The 15,186-nt window shown below is 42.9% G+C and overlaps 1 protein-coding gene across 11 annotated transcripts in view; it reads right to left on the bottom strand.

Moving 5' to 3' along the window:
- Nucleotides 1–15,186, bottom strand: part of sei (potassium voltage-gated channel seizure) — a 99,655-nt gene that overhangs the window by 71,666 nt on the left and 12,803 nt on the right. For 10 of the 11 annotated variants that reach the window (XM_089079602.1, XM_011637495.3, XM_011637496.3 and 7 more), the window contains exon 2: nucleotides 10,736–10,966. In XM_089079602.1, coding sequence (XP_088935728.1) covers nucleotides 10,736–10,966 — 231 coding nt within the window. Of the gene's footprint in view, nucleotides 1–4,753; nucleotides 4,825–10,735; nucleotides 10,967–15,186 lie in introns of those variants that run through there. The other variant, XM_089079604.1, reaches the window with a different exon arrangement.

Genomic DNA, 15,186 nt, shown 5'->3' with positions numbered 1-15,186 from the left:
CGAGAAGGATCGATGGATTTTCGTGTGGTTGTAAAATAATTTTCAAATTTTCGCTCATTAGACTTGTCGGTAAAGAAAGAATTACGCGTTTAATCCCCAGAATTCTGCGGATGGAGTATTACACGGGAAAGCACAGATGAGACCTTTTATCCGCAGCAGGATAAAACGAAGGATACGAAGAAAGGACTTTATTAAAAGAAAAGAAAAGAAAAAAAGAGAGAGAGAGAGAGAGAGAGAGAGAAAAAGACGCGAAATTTTACGAAAGCTGCAGTCACACGGCTGAGGGATTATTTCGGGCTGTTTTTCTCCTCCTCGCGCGACAAGGAAATCGCGAGCTGATTTATGGAGGCGCATTCGCGTTTAGCGCTGTTTGAAATAACCGGCCGGTGGCGAAGGCGAGAATGCCGAGCGCCGATTCGGGCGGCGCATTACCTCAAAGAAGCGGACAAATTTCTCGCGTAGCGTCGAGCTGTCGCGATGCGCGATCGATTTATTTCCGTGAACGCCGAGCAATTCACGCGCCCGCGCCTCCGGTAATTTACGGCACGCCTTGGAGGGAACACGCAGCACGCTTTTCGGCTAATATTAGAGTGACGGTACGAGCGCGCGCGCGCGCGCGACTGTAACAGTTTCGCGACGTCCACGGGTCCCGTGCAGAAAGAGAAGAGTCCAGTAGTCTGCGCCTATTTCGAGAGCGCCTCATGCAGACGGTAATAAACTCCCGTTGATACGCCGTTTCCATCGGCATTCTCGTCGCGGCGGACAGCATTGTCGTTTTACGACGCCAAATATTACTAATAAAGGGGACCCCCCCCCCCCTCTCGACTCGAATTGACTGTGAAGCGATCGTTTAGTGGAGCATTACGCCGCGTTCGGAGGGCTGAACGCGACAATTACGTCCTGTCGACGTCACATTCGTTACTCGTAATAAAATGAAACCCGTATAAGTTACCAAGTTTGCAGATATCGTCCGACACTTTTTCGATTTATTTATAGGTATTGTAATAATTCAGGATTTTTGTTTATTCGCCGTTAAAGACGAGCGAATGGATTTCATAGAAAGAAGTCTTTGGCAACGATATGTTTTCAATTACCTATCCACCCAGGAAGCGGCTATTGAGTGAGAACAAGGAAATATACAGAGGCCGTGACAAAAGAGCGCACGGAGAGGCGGATATTTATGGTTATCAGCGAGCGCGTAAAATAGGCAAGCCTGCGGAACAATAGTCCTGGCTGACGGCCAAACGTATCTCCGGCGTTCCCGGCCGGTGCCGGTGCCGCGGAGGAAGAAACAGCCGGAATTTGATAATACGCAGCGAGGCGAAGATAGCGAAATGAGTTTCTAAATTTGCGACGCGGCAAAACCGACCGCGGCCGCTATAAATAAGCGTCCCCGGCCCCCCCTCCCTCGCGGGACGTTACCGTGCCTCCAAAAATAAGTCCGAGTCCACGCTAATCCGCGAGACTAATTTACACGTGGCCCTTCCTGATTCAGCCGTACCTCGGGCTCGCACGCTGACCTTGCGACCGCCCAAATCGCCAAACAGGTGCTCATCCCTGATCCGCGATCAATCCTCTTTTACCCCCTCCCCTCCCTCCCTCCTCCCTCGGCCCCTTCTCAAGTGGACCGATAGAGATACTCCTGTGCTTGATCTCTCGCGAGTTTCAATCGAGTCCCATAATAAATTTCATCATAAACTTGTGACATTGCGTCTAACGGGAAAAATAGTCGATAATAAATGTTAAAGAGCCCTTCCGTATTTTAAATTAATTATAGACGAGCGTAAAATAAATTTTTTAACAAACTTATTCGTTTTTTATAATTTCATTTTCCATAATAGGTCGGATAAACCTTTTGTTAATTAATCTCAATTCTTTTCTGTATGCTTACGTAACGTGTATCACGAGTGACAGGCAGCTTTTCCTATCGGATAAGCAAAAAGGCTCTAAACCGATAGTTACCGTGCCGGTCACGTGACACTGTGCCGGTTGGTGGATAGCCAGTCGGGTACCGCGGTGCAAGCGAGTGGTTAATAGGTTAACAGCTACCTCCAATTGGTCGATGACGCTGTTGCCACCGTGACGTCACGGAGAGTGCAATGCCCTTGTGACGTGGCATCGCGCGGTGCAGGCCAAGCGGTGCACAGAAATAACGCATGGTCTTTTTCCCTCTTTCTTGATTCCACCCCCTCTGGCTCTCGTTTCTCCTCGTTTACCTTACCTCTCTCTCCGCGCTTACCGTTCTCTTTTTCTTCTCTCTATCTCGCCGTCTCTTTCTTATCCTCGCTTTTACTCTCTTCCTCACTCCCTTTTCAAAGCTGTGCTTTCGAACGAGCACCAAAAGATCGAGTACACTTGCCAGAAATGGCTGCGTGACCGAGCGATACCAGGAAAATGTTATCGTGAGGGATAGATGAAATTCGGGCGGTGGCATCCCGATTCTCTCTCTCTCTCTCTCTCTCTCTCTCTCTCTCTCTCTCTCTCTCTCTCTCTCTCTCTCCTTCTCTCCCTTTCGCTAATCGATCCTAATTACGCGCTGGAAGCTCTCTCGCATATTTCGCCGGGAAGATATTTCCGTCTACCTGCGGCCAGGGTTAGAACTTAGGCGATCTAATCATAACCCAGGAATGTAACATTTTTGGAGCACAAGCCTTAGAGGTCGGATATAATGCGAATGTTAAGTATGATTCCGCTTGACCTGCATTCAAGTAACGCTCGCATAGAGGGTGCATTATTGCTGTAACGGAATAGCGTCGTAAACGGACGGAATGCGGTCATTGACTTTGACGTACTCGCTATAGGTTTTTTGATATATGCTAATCGTCGAGCAATTTGTCTGGTATACATATTCATACATCCGCGAGAGCATATATTTATAAATACATATTTCTATCTCGTGTCATTTCCAATGCCTCCTAAGACAAACGCAAGGTCTATTTGCAAGTGAACAAGGAACGACGCTTCGATCGCTCGTTGTTTGCTCTATAAAATCATTAATACGGTGATTTGCGAGTCGTCGTTCTCGAGAATCGAACGGGAGTTAAATCCATCTACCAGGCAAACAAATATCATATTAAACTTCCGCCTCTTGTTGACGAATTCCAATTCCCGCGAGACAGGCGCTCGCTATTCGGGCACTCTATTTTCTCGTTACCTTCGACCTTACGGAGGCATGTCCCACCGGCAGCGTCATCAGCCACTTCCAAAAGTATTTCGGAGAACGCTATTGGTAAGACTAATTTCGCCGGCGGTTTTCGCGGAGACGTGGCCTCTTTTCATCCAAAATGGAAAGGTAGACGTCCGGTCGCCTCAGAAATAACATCTTTCGGCGATTATCGGCGCGAACTAGCTTCTTCCTAAACGGGAATTGTTGGAGGCACACTGGCGAGCTGTAGCCAGCGGGGAAACAGTAATTTCCCGCTTATGAAAGAGGAACGGCGGAGTTGGAGAGCGATGATGGAACGAAATTTCGGGATTGATGAAGGTGACACGGTAGAAAACGCGAGTTCGATATTTTCCCCGGCCGGCTTTAGCAGCCGCGCTCGTGAAATATTCAAATGTTATCGAATGCCGGTCGATTCCCGGTCGGATAACGTTACAAGTCGGATAATATTAAATGAGGCTTTTAACATTTTGAATATTATACGTTTCACATGCATCATCTATAAAGTATTAACATACAATGAAAAATATACGATGATATTATTGTAACCATTCCTCCCTATATTAGGCTGCGGAAATTTCAAATGTGATATTGATATATTTTTCGCAGAACATCAAGAGTAATAAGATCATGGGAAATTTAATAAAAATGCTCGACAACACTCGTCTCAAAGAGCGAGCTGTTTTTTTTTTTTTTTTTTTGTAATCATCTTTCTTATAAGTGGTAAAATATATTTCTTATGTGTAATCGATTTGAACTGAAGGTAGACGCGCGATAAATTTCAGATAAGTAACCGATTTGAAATTAAAGAAGATGTAAAAAGAGACAGTCGCAAACGAGATTTGAAAGTTGTCTTTTGATACCGTATGAAAAAGTTTACTGGATGTCGGAATTCTGTCAACTCGGGGATCACGCGAAACTCGATGAAGCTCGCTTCATCGAGGGCTCCTGTCAGGAAGGTTCTGTAAATCACGAGGACGATGTAGAAACTCAATTCTGAGAAAGACTTACTCTAATACGCGTATTCTCGAGAATACCGCGAATGACAAGGGTCTGAAAAGCTAAAACTTCTCCCTGAGATCGCCCGATATTTTTAAGAGACGCCACGAGATAGATGTAGAATATTAATTACACGTTTCTCTAGATGTTAAAAATACAACTTAAAGAAAAGCAGCCTTGACCTTCTTGCCAAACAGATTGATGTATAAATACAGAAAGTCTGTGGGCGCTGAGAAAAACTAGAATGTCAGGAAGCCAAGTAGAATTGGCTTACAAATTCTATGAGGTAGAATGTAAATGGTTTATTTAGACGATTTTCCGTGCGATATTATGCGAGTTTTATTGTTATAATCCTATCTAGAGTGCTCGTAGAAATTGTTTAGATAATTCGAGCCAATCGAGAAGAAACACGGGGATCAAACATCGCTATCTCTTCTGAGACGTCGTTAGAATCTGTTAAGCGAAATCGCGCGAGAAAAAAAGATCTAGTTTTATTTTTTTGGGGTTTTCCGCCGACGCGGAAAAGGGTACGAGACAACAATTCCAAAATGTGGAGTAGGGAATTAATCATAAAGAGTGAATGAAACCTACAATTTCGCGGGGATCCCTTCCTGTTCTTCCTCCGGATTCTCCGCGTCGCAGCTCATCTCTCGTCCTTATTCGCGGCGATTCCCAGCGGAATTCAGGGAAGCCTCGCATGAACAGGTCGGAAATCGATTCCGCGAGAGCGGCGAATCTCTATACCGGTCCGGGGACGAATGAGTCTCTTGTCGAGAGCGTGATCGAGCTTACGGCTTTCTCTCATTCTCTCTCTCTCTCGGTCCCTCCTCCTTTCTCTCCCCGTCGGCGTGATATAAAAGATTTACAAGTGGATCCTGCACTATTCGCATCGTGTCGCTCCCTCGAGATGCAGAAATTGCGGTTGCGCCGCGACGTGCGTGAAAATTCAACAGGTAATATCCGCACCGTGGAAGAATCTCTATCGATCGCAGCGATTCTCTACGGCGACGTGTGATCCAATTATAACGGGCATCGTTAACGGGCATAACGGGTTTCGTTTTAAATTAAAGTTACTTAATTATTTCTCTAATTAACAAAGTTACAGACTTTACGTAATTAAGATAGCTTCGGCTTAGCGATTTCGGATGCGCGATTTTAGACGCAGTAGTAAAATCAACAATGGATCAGACAAGCGGTAGTGCTGCAGCGATAGTTACAAAAAGCCGGAATGTTAAAATTTTATAGTTTGCTCTGCGGATCGGCGGTATGTGACGCGTGAATTTTCTCCAATGGCGATGCCAATATCGGAAACTGTTCACGAAACACAATTTATTTACTGAATAAATCAAATAACGTTGCGCTCACGAAAATATGCATTCGCGTGATCGATAACATCATCGCCTTTTGGTAAACAGTAGTTTTTCTAAACGGCAACGGAAGGGAAATTTAAAATGCAAAAAATCTTATTCTCTACCTGCAAAATTTTGCATCGAGCTAAATTGACGAACTAAAATTGTTTTGCCAGAATGATCTCACACGTTCTTATTTTAGGTAATACTAAATATCATCATATGCGACAACAATCAGATTTTCATTTTATATTATTTATATACGCAAATTCAGTTTTTCAATAAAATTTTACAATATTGCTTTTCATATTGCGATTCATAAAAAATTCAACATGTTAAAGTTACACTGACTTTTCAACGTTTTGAAAGCTGCAAGCTAGCGTATATTAAGATATACGTAAATTTGCTATTTATATACTCGCACCACATAATGACAATTATAATGATTTCTTCATCGTTACAATTCACATCTTACGTAACTTACAAGCAACTGTAAAACTCATAACTCTGTAAAAACTCGTAGCTCTAAAATTCGATCACCGCAATTTTATCCGATACACCGTATTTCGCCCGCCGCTTTGCTCTAGCAGCTCGGATCCACCATTTTGCGCGAACAAAACTGCCGGAATTTTCTCTCGACGCACCGAAAGCTGCAAGCTCGATCAAGAGAATCGTGAAAAACAGCGCGCCAAAAGCACGTTCGCCAACCGTACCGCGACGACGAAGATCCCCTTCTCCCGCAATCGAACGGTCCGTGCACACGCAAAAGCTCGGCTCGCTGCCACCGCGGAGACTGCAAGCTCGCATCTCAGGCGTTGCCGTGCTCGCCGGTCGTTTTCCCCGGCGAGCTTACGACAGAGATTTCGAAATTGAGCCGTGAGTTTGCGGCCTCGGACCGACAAGAGCCGATCGACCGGCCATGGCGCGAACGCCAGTCGCCGGGTCGTTGTCCTGTGACGCCACAGAGAGCTTTGTGGCCCGCACCGAGCTTGCAGCCATCGCCACTGCTGATGGCGTAGAGTGGGAGAAGAGGAGGACAGATGGGAGCGGTGGGTGTGATGACGTCACACATGGTAGACGCCACCGGTGGACCAGATGCACGTGGGAGAGGTGAATTCGTGTGCCGTTCCGTGATGTCATTGACTAAACGATGTCGTGTGTGTGTGAGAGAGAGAGAGAGAGAGAGAGAGAGAGAGAGAGAGAGAGAGAGAGAAAGGAAAGAGAAAGAGAGGAGCGGACACGCGAAAAGGGATAGAACGGAAGGAGAGGGCAGGTGTTTTAAGAACGAGAGAAGGGGTTGGAATACGAGCACGGGGCTATTCTTGGACGCTTCAAAACACCATTCTCGCGGCCGGGTTGCGTAACTACGTGGGAGAGCTTTTCTGAAAGAGGCGTTCGCGAAATGGCCATCGCAGAAAAAGAGAGGCGAACGAGAGATTGAGCGGAGCGGAAAGAGACTGGCGAGTACGTGATGTAATTAAGGATCATAATTAAAAGCTGCATAAAAATGTAATATTGGGTTCTCGACGTGCGTGGAATTTCATTTCAATTATATTTAAATGTGTTTAAATCTCTCTTTCTCTTTCTCTTTTCGTACACATACACACACACACACACACACACACACACACACACACACACACATTTTGTATACATTTTTTTGTATATGCATAATTCATAATATGGACGGCAAGAATTATATCATAACAAATAGTCAATTTAGAGCTTTTGGTGGAAAAATTTCCATATTGAGATAGATTTTGTAAACGATTGAAAATCTATAAAAATGATATTAAAAAAACATGACGCGTTAAATCGACAGATACAGATTTCGAAAACTGTAAACCAATTTCATAATCGACATTTGTCTATCGGTAAGGCTTCTCGCTAAAGTGAAATCGATTTGTCGAGAATGTCTCTTCACCCCTGACAAGTTCGCTCCATTAAACGCAAAAGGGTTAGCGTTAATGAACGAGCGTTATCATATCTGTGACAGGATAATTGATATACGTTCACACTGTTATCTACCTGCAATTTTCACAGCCCGAGTCCATTAATCGTTCTTTCAATTTAGATTATAATTTTTTTCCTCCTGAGCTTAAAACGTTATTCACGTGATACATAAAAGTGAGCCTGGCGACAACTACCAATTATATTTTCATCACAGATTTACAATTTATCTGTTCGCATACTCGGTTTTATTATTCGCGTCAATTATTATTTTTGAAAAAAAAAAAAAAAAAAAAAAGAAAAAAAAACATTGCGATATCATGGAGATGCCTTTATAAATTCATTCATTCATCATTTTTATTGTGAATAATAAACTTTTGTGTCAGGCGTTCAAACGCATGAAACTTGTTAGCATTTTAATTTATTGTATCTCTATATAAATATCTTCTCTTTTAAAAAAATTTGATATAATTTATTATAATTTTATATTTTTATATAAAAAGTTTTCCTTTTATTTGAGAGATTCTTCGAGGCCTTGCATTTCATAAACTGTCGCTATATTTCGATTATAACGATTGCTATTTCGATTGTTGAAAGTTTCGCATAATTAGCAAATTGCAGTCCTATCTAAGGTATGCCGCAATCATAGTTCGAAACTCGACAGTCCATTGATTAATTTTCCATACTGGTAACTGTAGGTACCAACGTAGGTAGAGCTTTGCACAAGGCCGCGCGGTAGAAAGCTCGTGTTGCGTTAATTCTCACGAAGACACGCGCTTTCTATGTTTCACAAATCGATTTTCCACGGCGAGCAAAACGATCGATGTAACAGGCAATAGCGATTCAACAATGGCCATAATCCACGTAGCTGATTTTGTCTAATCGCGAAAAAAATCTCTTAAGAAAAAATTAGATAAGTATTGCTTTATCTACGTACAATTATAATTGTTACATTTATTACTCGCATAACCATATATATACTATATATACCTTTTATGACAAGAAGCTTTCGGCGTTAATTTTCCTGGTGATGAAATGACGAATACACAATTCGCCTAACGTAGAAAGTGACGTAAGTAATGAAAATGTCGAATAATGAGGGTCAAAGTGAATTCACAATAATGTTATTCGTGATTGGAAAATTACCTATGTCAGCCTATACGTACGCTTCGGCCTAGGTTGATTCCTAAGAGGCTATCGTGTGCTTTCCTTCGGTGCTTGCAAAGTGGCCGTCAACGTTACGTGATGTGCGGCGCTCCCAAGAAGAGCGTCAGTTTGTTATTTCAACAAAGGGTGAAATCACTGTGTGGCGCACGTAACTATCCATGAATCCTCCTATGTTAACAATCGCAGTGTTTTGCCACGGAAAGTGGCCGCGAGGTGTTCTTGGTAGCCCCTTCCCCTCGCGTATTTCGCTTCATCGTACGTATACCAAGATCTAATTAAGTTTCTTAATTAACGCATCTCGCGCAAGCAGCGAAACGGAGTGCCTGTCCATCTTGCGCCCGAGAGGAGCGCGGAAAAGTGGATGAACTTTTTTTGTTCCGCTGCACAGCATCAGCGCGACGTCGAGGAGGGACGAAAAGGGATGGAAACAGGATGAGGATGTATTTGTCTAAGTTACTCTGCCGTAGCACCTGTTAACTCGAATAATAGCGGCGATTACGTGCTTCGTTAGCAAATTGCTGACGGACAATTACGTATTACTTTACTTGCGTATTATAATTTTACGTATTATATTTATTATTATTTATCGCACGATCGTGCATCATTTTTTACGTCGAAAAGCTTTCGACGTAAAAAATGATGCACGATCATACGATAAATAATAATTCCGCCAGCAAAGCAAAAAGTGAGTTTAATATTTTTTTTTTTTTTTTTATAAAAAAAAAGTATTATTCGAAATCCGGGAAGTTAAACTTACTATTAAACCTATCGTGAAGCCACCCAAGGTGGGAGGTTCTGCACTATGACTATGATAAATTATACAGTGGTGACTATTGATTTCACCGCGGCTAAGGTCAGACGCTACGGCAAAATCGAGTTTAAAGTAACCATTGGTCAGCGAACAAATTCAATCTTCTTGCTCCAAATAACAGAGTCCTTGTTACATCTGTCTTGCACCTCGAAAAACTCTCGTCCCTAATTTGCTCCGAGGGAAAAAGCCTTCGGGCAAATACGTCGATTTGATGTAACCAAAGAAGATCGGTGTAGAATCAAGAAGCGCGTTAAGAAGCCCGTCAATCAAGTGTAAGGACGTCATATCGATCGGTGAAATAAAGAATACACCGTTTTATCAAATTTGACCCTTTTTTTTTGTTTTAAATTCAATCTTATCCTCATCCCCATATAAATCTCTAATATCTATTTTAGAAGAAGGATTCAGGACAAGATGAAAGATGCCTACTACGTTTGCGACTTTCTTGCTAGCGGCCGATAAATCTTTACGTGCGACAACGCGTTATATTGATTTATTTCCGCCGGCAATAACCGTAAAGTTAGCGCGACACTTCGTGCAGATGTTTATCTCGGCTGTTACGACGGAAATGGCAAGACGGTTCCTCGGTAGACGGGAAAAATATTTCCTACGCTATCTAAAAGTATCTTTTGAAACGACAACAAATTCGGGAATATATTCGTATAGTTTCGTTTCGCAGAAACGATTCTTTTATTTCTCCTGAAACCTGAAGTTGCAGTTTTAAATTACGGTTCGCTTTTCGTCTATATATGTACATATATATGAAACGTGCAAGGACAACTTAACATTTTGAACTTATCACATTATCTCGCGTACGTGACACGTATCTAAATCATATACTGGCAACCGAAGAGACGAGGAACGACCCTCCAAGTATTTTTATCTGTACATTTATACACGTCATGTTGCACAATAACGTATCCTTATTCTTTATTACTCAATATTTTATATATCACGGAGCTTTACATAATCCGGATCGATTTTGCATTGCTCCGCTACTTTGAATCGTTCGATCGCGACTGTTGCTACTCAAAACTTTTTAGATTACTGTAGCTTCGTTTAAATGCACGAATAAATACACCTTTAATCTTGTATCGCGTAGCACCTCTAAATTCGAAGTATTTTAAAGTTTCAAATAAAGTAAAGTGTTATAAAGTTTTTTTTCAATTGAAAAAAATTGTTTTCAATTGAAAAAAGAAATTTAGAGATTACTACGCGATACATGCTTAAGGATGCAGTTGTCAGGCCAAAAAGATCTGTGATTATCGGCAAGCAAAATTAAAAATTAATGCTTACCGTCCTTCCTGTAGTAAAGGATCTCGAAGTGTTTTTCGACGCCAGCGGCAAGGGCGTCTCGCAGGGCCGCGACCGCATGCGGCGATGTCATTGGTCCATGGAGGAAGTCGCAGACCGCTGGTCGCTGCATCACCTCGGCCCTTGAAAAGCCCGTCAGCCGGCAGAAACCGTCCGAGCAGTAGATAATGTGGCATAGTCCCTGTTGCGCATTCGCTACTAAAAAGCTTCGATCTGCAACAGAAAATACCGAGGGTGTCTTTGAATCGATCGGTTACTTCGCCGAGATGCGCCTCATCATCGGACAATGATAAATTACTTCGCCCCTTTGATTTAACCCGCGCAGATCTCGCGAGAGAAAGCATATACGAAGAATGTTCCTAATAATAGTGAGTAGCGCAGTAGCTTCGTTAAATCTACCGAGACTTCAATAGCTCATTAAGATACAGTAGCTGTAACGTGTTCCCGGCGTGCCTAAATTTAATCACATTCGCCGTAAGCCTATACAAGATGGACGCTTCGCTCGTTAACAATAATCCGGGAGCGCCCTGGCATTTATATTTATCGCTCGCGCTCGGTGCAAATTAATGCAAATGCGACCATGCCGCCCGTACATATACAGCTACCACTAAGAAACGTATCTCGCAACATAGTTTCTCCTTAGCAAATAGCCGTTTCTCTCACTCGACGACCGCTCGATACTGAGCAAATCTATCGTACGCTATACGAGAAATTCACGCGTCATTTCTCGCGCCGCTGGAGTTTTATTCTCATAATAGAAACTGATAAATGTGAACATTAGTCAGAGATTCATGATCGATGATTCGAGATTGAGACCGTCATAGCAACGGCGGATGGCGGATGGCGGATGGCCATCTTCGCTCTCGAAGAGCGTCCGCGCGACGACCTTCGTCCTAAATCCGGCGACAGTCTGAAAGTGCACACCATAAAATATTCTCGTTCCGCGGCCATTAAGGCCGTCTACCACGCGACTGTGAGCCGAATGTCGTCGGCATATTCCGAGACGGCGCGGGTCTCTCTACGTGCCTCGTCGAAAGAGACGCGAATTATCCGAGATGCCAAGCGGAGGGCGGTGTGGGAGGGGGGGGGAGGGAGCCTGGGGAGCCACCCCGTCTTTGAATCTTCCCACGGGGCGGACTTGATCGACTTTATTTCCTGTTGACAAACCGGAATACGGAGCGTCAACTGGCGACGCCGCAACGTCGACGCCGATGCCGACGCCGACGCCGACGCCGACATCGCAGTCATTCCAAGAATTTATATCGAACGCATATGACTCACTCTCGAGTAGTTATACGAAGCTTTGCAAATGACTTTCTACATAGAAACGCTTTCGGGATACTCTGGCTTTTGTTGGTCGACAACATTTACGGACAAATAAAGTTGAAATAGGGACGTATTGTATGTCTTAAAATGTAAGACTTCTAAATTTCTCTCTAATATATTGAAAAATATTATGTATACATTTCTTCTTATTTCACTCTGTCCCTAATATAAAGTTTGCTAACGAAAAGGAATTTTTATAGATTTTAATTGAAGAAGACGGGGCTAGAAGGACTAATTAAAACGAGACGAGAATGTACGGTAACGTTTCTAGTAAGGCGCCTTTCTAGAACTTTTCAAGACGAGCTCTAGTGCTTTTCTGTAAACGCGAGTCAAATAATGACTCACGCATACACGAGATTGATGCGAGAACTTTTTTTTCAGTCGTGAGTTTTCTATTCTCCCAACGTGACGGACATTTATTTTGATTTTACGCGGAAATTTCTGGCATATTTTGTGCACTTGCCAAAATATCATGCGGATGCGCGCTTTCTATGCGGAATTAATTACGAACGTTTTGCGGAGGCGTTTACGGATACTTACGGAAATATTTCGACGGGGTTTAGAGCGCGATATCGAGATATTAATATGCGACCGTTTTCAAGTGCATCTCAAGTCCTAGGCGTTACCGCGCACCAGAATCCGACAGAAATGTCAGTCGTGCCGAGCGTCGAACTGCTTTGCATACCAGAGGCGCTGCCACGCCGGCGGCCGGTGTGCCCTCCATATTCCATCGTGTTACGTACCTGAGCATTCTGCGAAGGACAATCGGGCTTAATGAAGCCGGGATGAATTGAAAATACGACGGAGCGCGCGCGCGTGGTGCGCGGCGTAAGGTTTAATCAGCGTCGTTTTTATCTGCGAACAACCGTCACTTTGCGCGTTTGCGTGACTGACTTCTTTCGCCTCGTGTGTTTGCGGTTACGGATTATTTCTTATTGAATTAACCCGCAGATCGGGCTCCACGTTGTCGTGACCTTTTTCTTCGATGAGAGATGTGCAGGGAGAATGTGCAGCCGCGTTAACGCGGACTGATCAAATGCGAAATTCAATTTTTAACGTTAATTAAATAAACTTTATCATATTGTCACGCGCATTGGCGTAACGTGCTAATATATTATCCAAAATGACATGGTATACCGTGGAGGAAATAGTTTTTAATAAAGTATGCTCGTAATAATGAGAGCTCCGGGTTGAATTGCACGCGTGCGGCGTGCAAGATTAAAATTTCCCATATCCCGAATCTCCCTCTATCTCGCGATTCTCATCGCATGGAAAAGCGGACTTAATAGAATATCTTATCACACTATAATAATTAAGTCGAAATGTGATACGCTTTCTAGCGACAGACGTGATGTATCGATTGTAAGGCGTCGCAGTTTTCGCTAGGTCGCTATTAAAGATATCCGAGTGGATTAATTATTAGTCGCTGTCGCATTTCTCCTTTTACGTCGATTGTCCGTAACTTCGTGCCTTCGGAGAAGCGATCGTCTCGCACGATAAGGCTAATTAATATTACGAGGCACGTTTGGAATCCAATCATTTTGAATATTGCGTGACTAGGCTCTCTTAGCCGATGCTTGCTAGATACAACACGATATTACGTTACATCAAAATGCTACTCGACGTGCAGTTTTGATTTCATGCCATTCAAGAAATTCCTTGATAATCGTTACTATCAACACACCTCTTAATTAAGGCCTACTAAGATTGATATTTAATATCATCGTCGTCGCGATATCCCCCATGTATATCGCGCGACATTGAATTCTATCACAGATGGGATAATATATATATCTCCATATAATTATTCAATTTTACATTTTGGAATAATTTTATAACGGTATTATTTCATTTTCTCGATCAGTTTGAAACAAGAAGGCAGCCAGGTGCGGCTGAATAGCCGCCGTAGAGTGATCTGGATAAAGGATTTACGACTACGAGAGAAACTTGCTCGGGAACATGACTTCAAGCGGCACGAGCAGCATTTTAATCGTGATTAATACTATTTACTCCCCTCTCCCCTTCATCCCCTTCAACTAACGGAGAAGCATTGTTCGTCATTATATAGGTGAGATTGATCACTCGCATTTTTCCATCATAATGCAATAAAATTGCGCGGAAGCGATCATAAGTTCGCGGATTATGTCAATTATGTCAAAGAGACATCTAGACTCGAGTTCTAAAATTATATCTTAAATTATATTACTTAAATTATATCTTAAATTATATTATGCTGTCAGTTTTCATCATTTTTACTCTTATGCACAAAAGCGAATGAAAATAAATAAAATTCGTTTTTCTCTATTTTACGTTTTATATACGCGAATTACGTTAACGAAAAAAAAAAAATGTTGAAAAATAAGATAACAGGATAAAACGTGACGAAGCTCGTTCCAAAAAAAAAAAAAAAAAAAATGTATTATAGATGCAGCGATCCGTTTGTATGTTTCATTTCGAGCGTCATATTTCTCTCGTTACATCGCATTATCGCATTTCGATACGCACCGAGTATATAGCTCGGTAGCCACTCTCAAATATGTATGAATGTAATTAGAAGAGCACTTTGCGAGAATGAATTACGTCCTCACCATTACAAATGTAATCGAAACCTCGCGTTATCATTCATCAACGCGGTCGTGTATCCCTCCAGGTTCTCCGAGCACGCAATTGTAACTTTATCGCCGATTGGGAAAACAATTTTTTTTTTCCTCCGACTCTTCCTCGACCGAGGATTCTCGCCGCTGTCAAAAGGGATCGCGAGGAAAATCCACGGCGCAGTGAAATCTTTGCGATAACTGCGGATATCCTCGCGAGGGAAAATTCGCTTCAACGAGCCGATTTCAAATGGGTATTTAATAGCAATGGAAAATGAGCGGGAAAATACAAAGGTAAAGGGAGTCTAGACGCGTTCTAGACATCTTTTTACGCGGCCCATCGTGGCAAATTTATCGACTAGAAATAGAATTCGCCGACTTTGCATCGCGACAGGGTTGTTGTGGCCCTTTGCCAAAGATGTCACTTAGCTGTAGAGGCTACCTCGTAGACTTCGACATACTGATCGCTCGAGCCCTTGTTTCTTTGAATCGCAAACTCGATCAAGAATAGCT

This window comes from Pogonomyrmex barbatus, unplaced genomic scaffold, assembly GCF_055798465.1.
Source record: "Pogonomyrmex barbatus isolate J1 unplaced genomic scaffold, ASM5579846v1 scaffold3, whole genome shotgun sequence".
In the NCBI taxonomy this organism is placed as follows: Eukaryota; Metazoa; Arthropoda; class Insecta; order Hymenoptera; family Formicidae; genus Pogonomyrmex; species Pogonomyrmex barbatus.
Note: the sequence above shows the minus strand (reverse complement) of the source record. Positions and strands in the feature narration are given on the sequence as shown.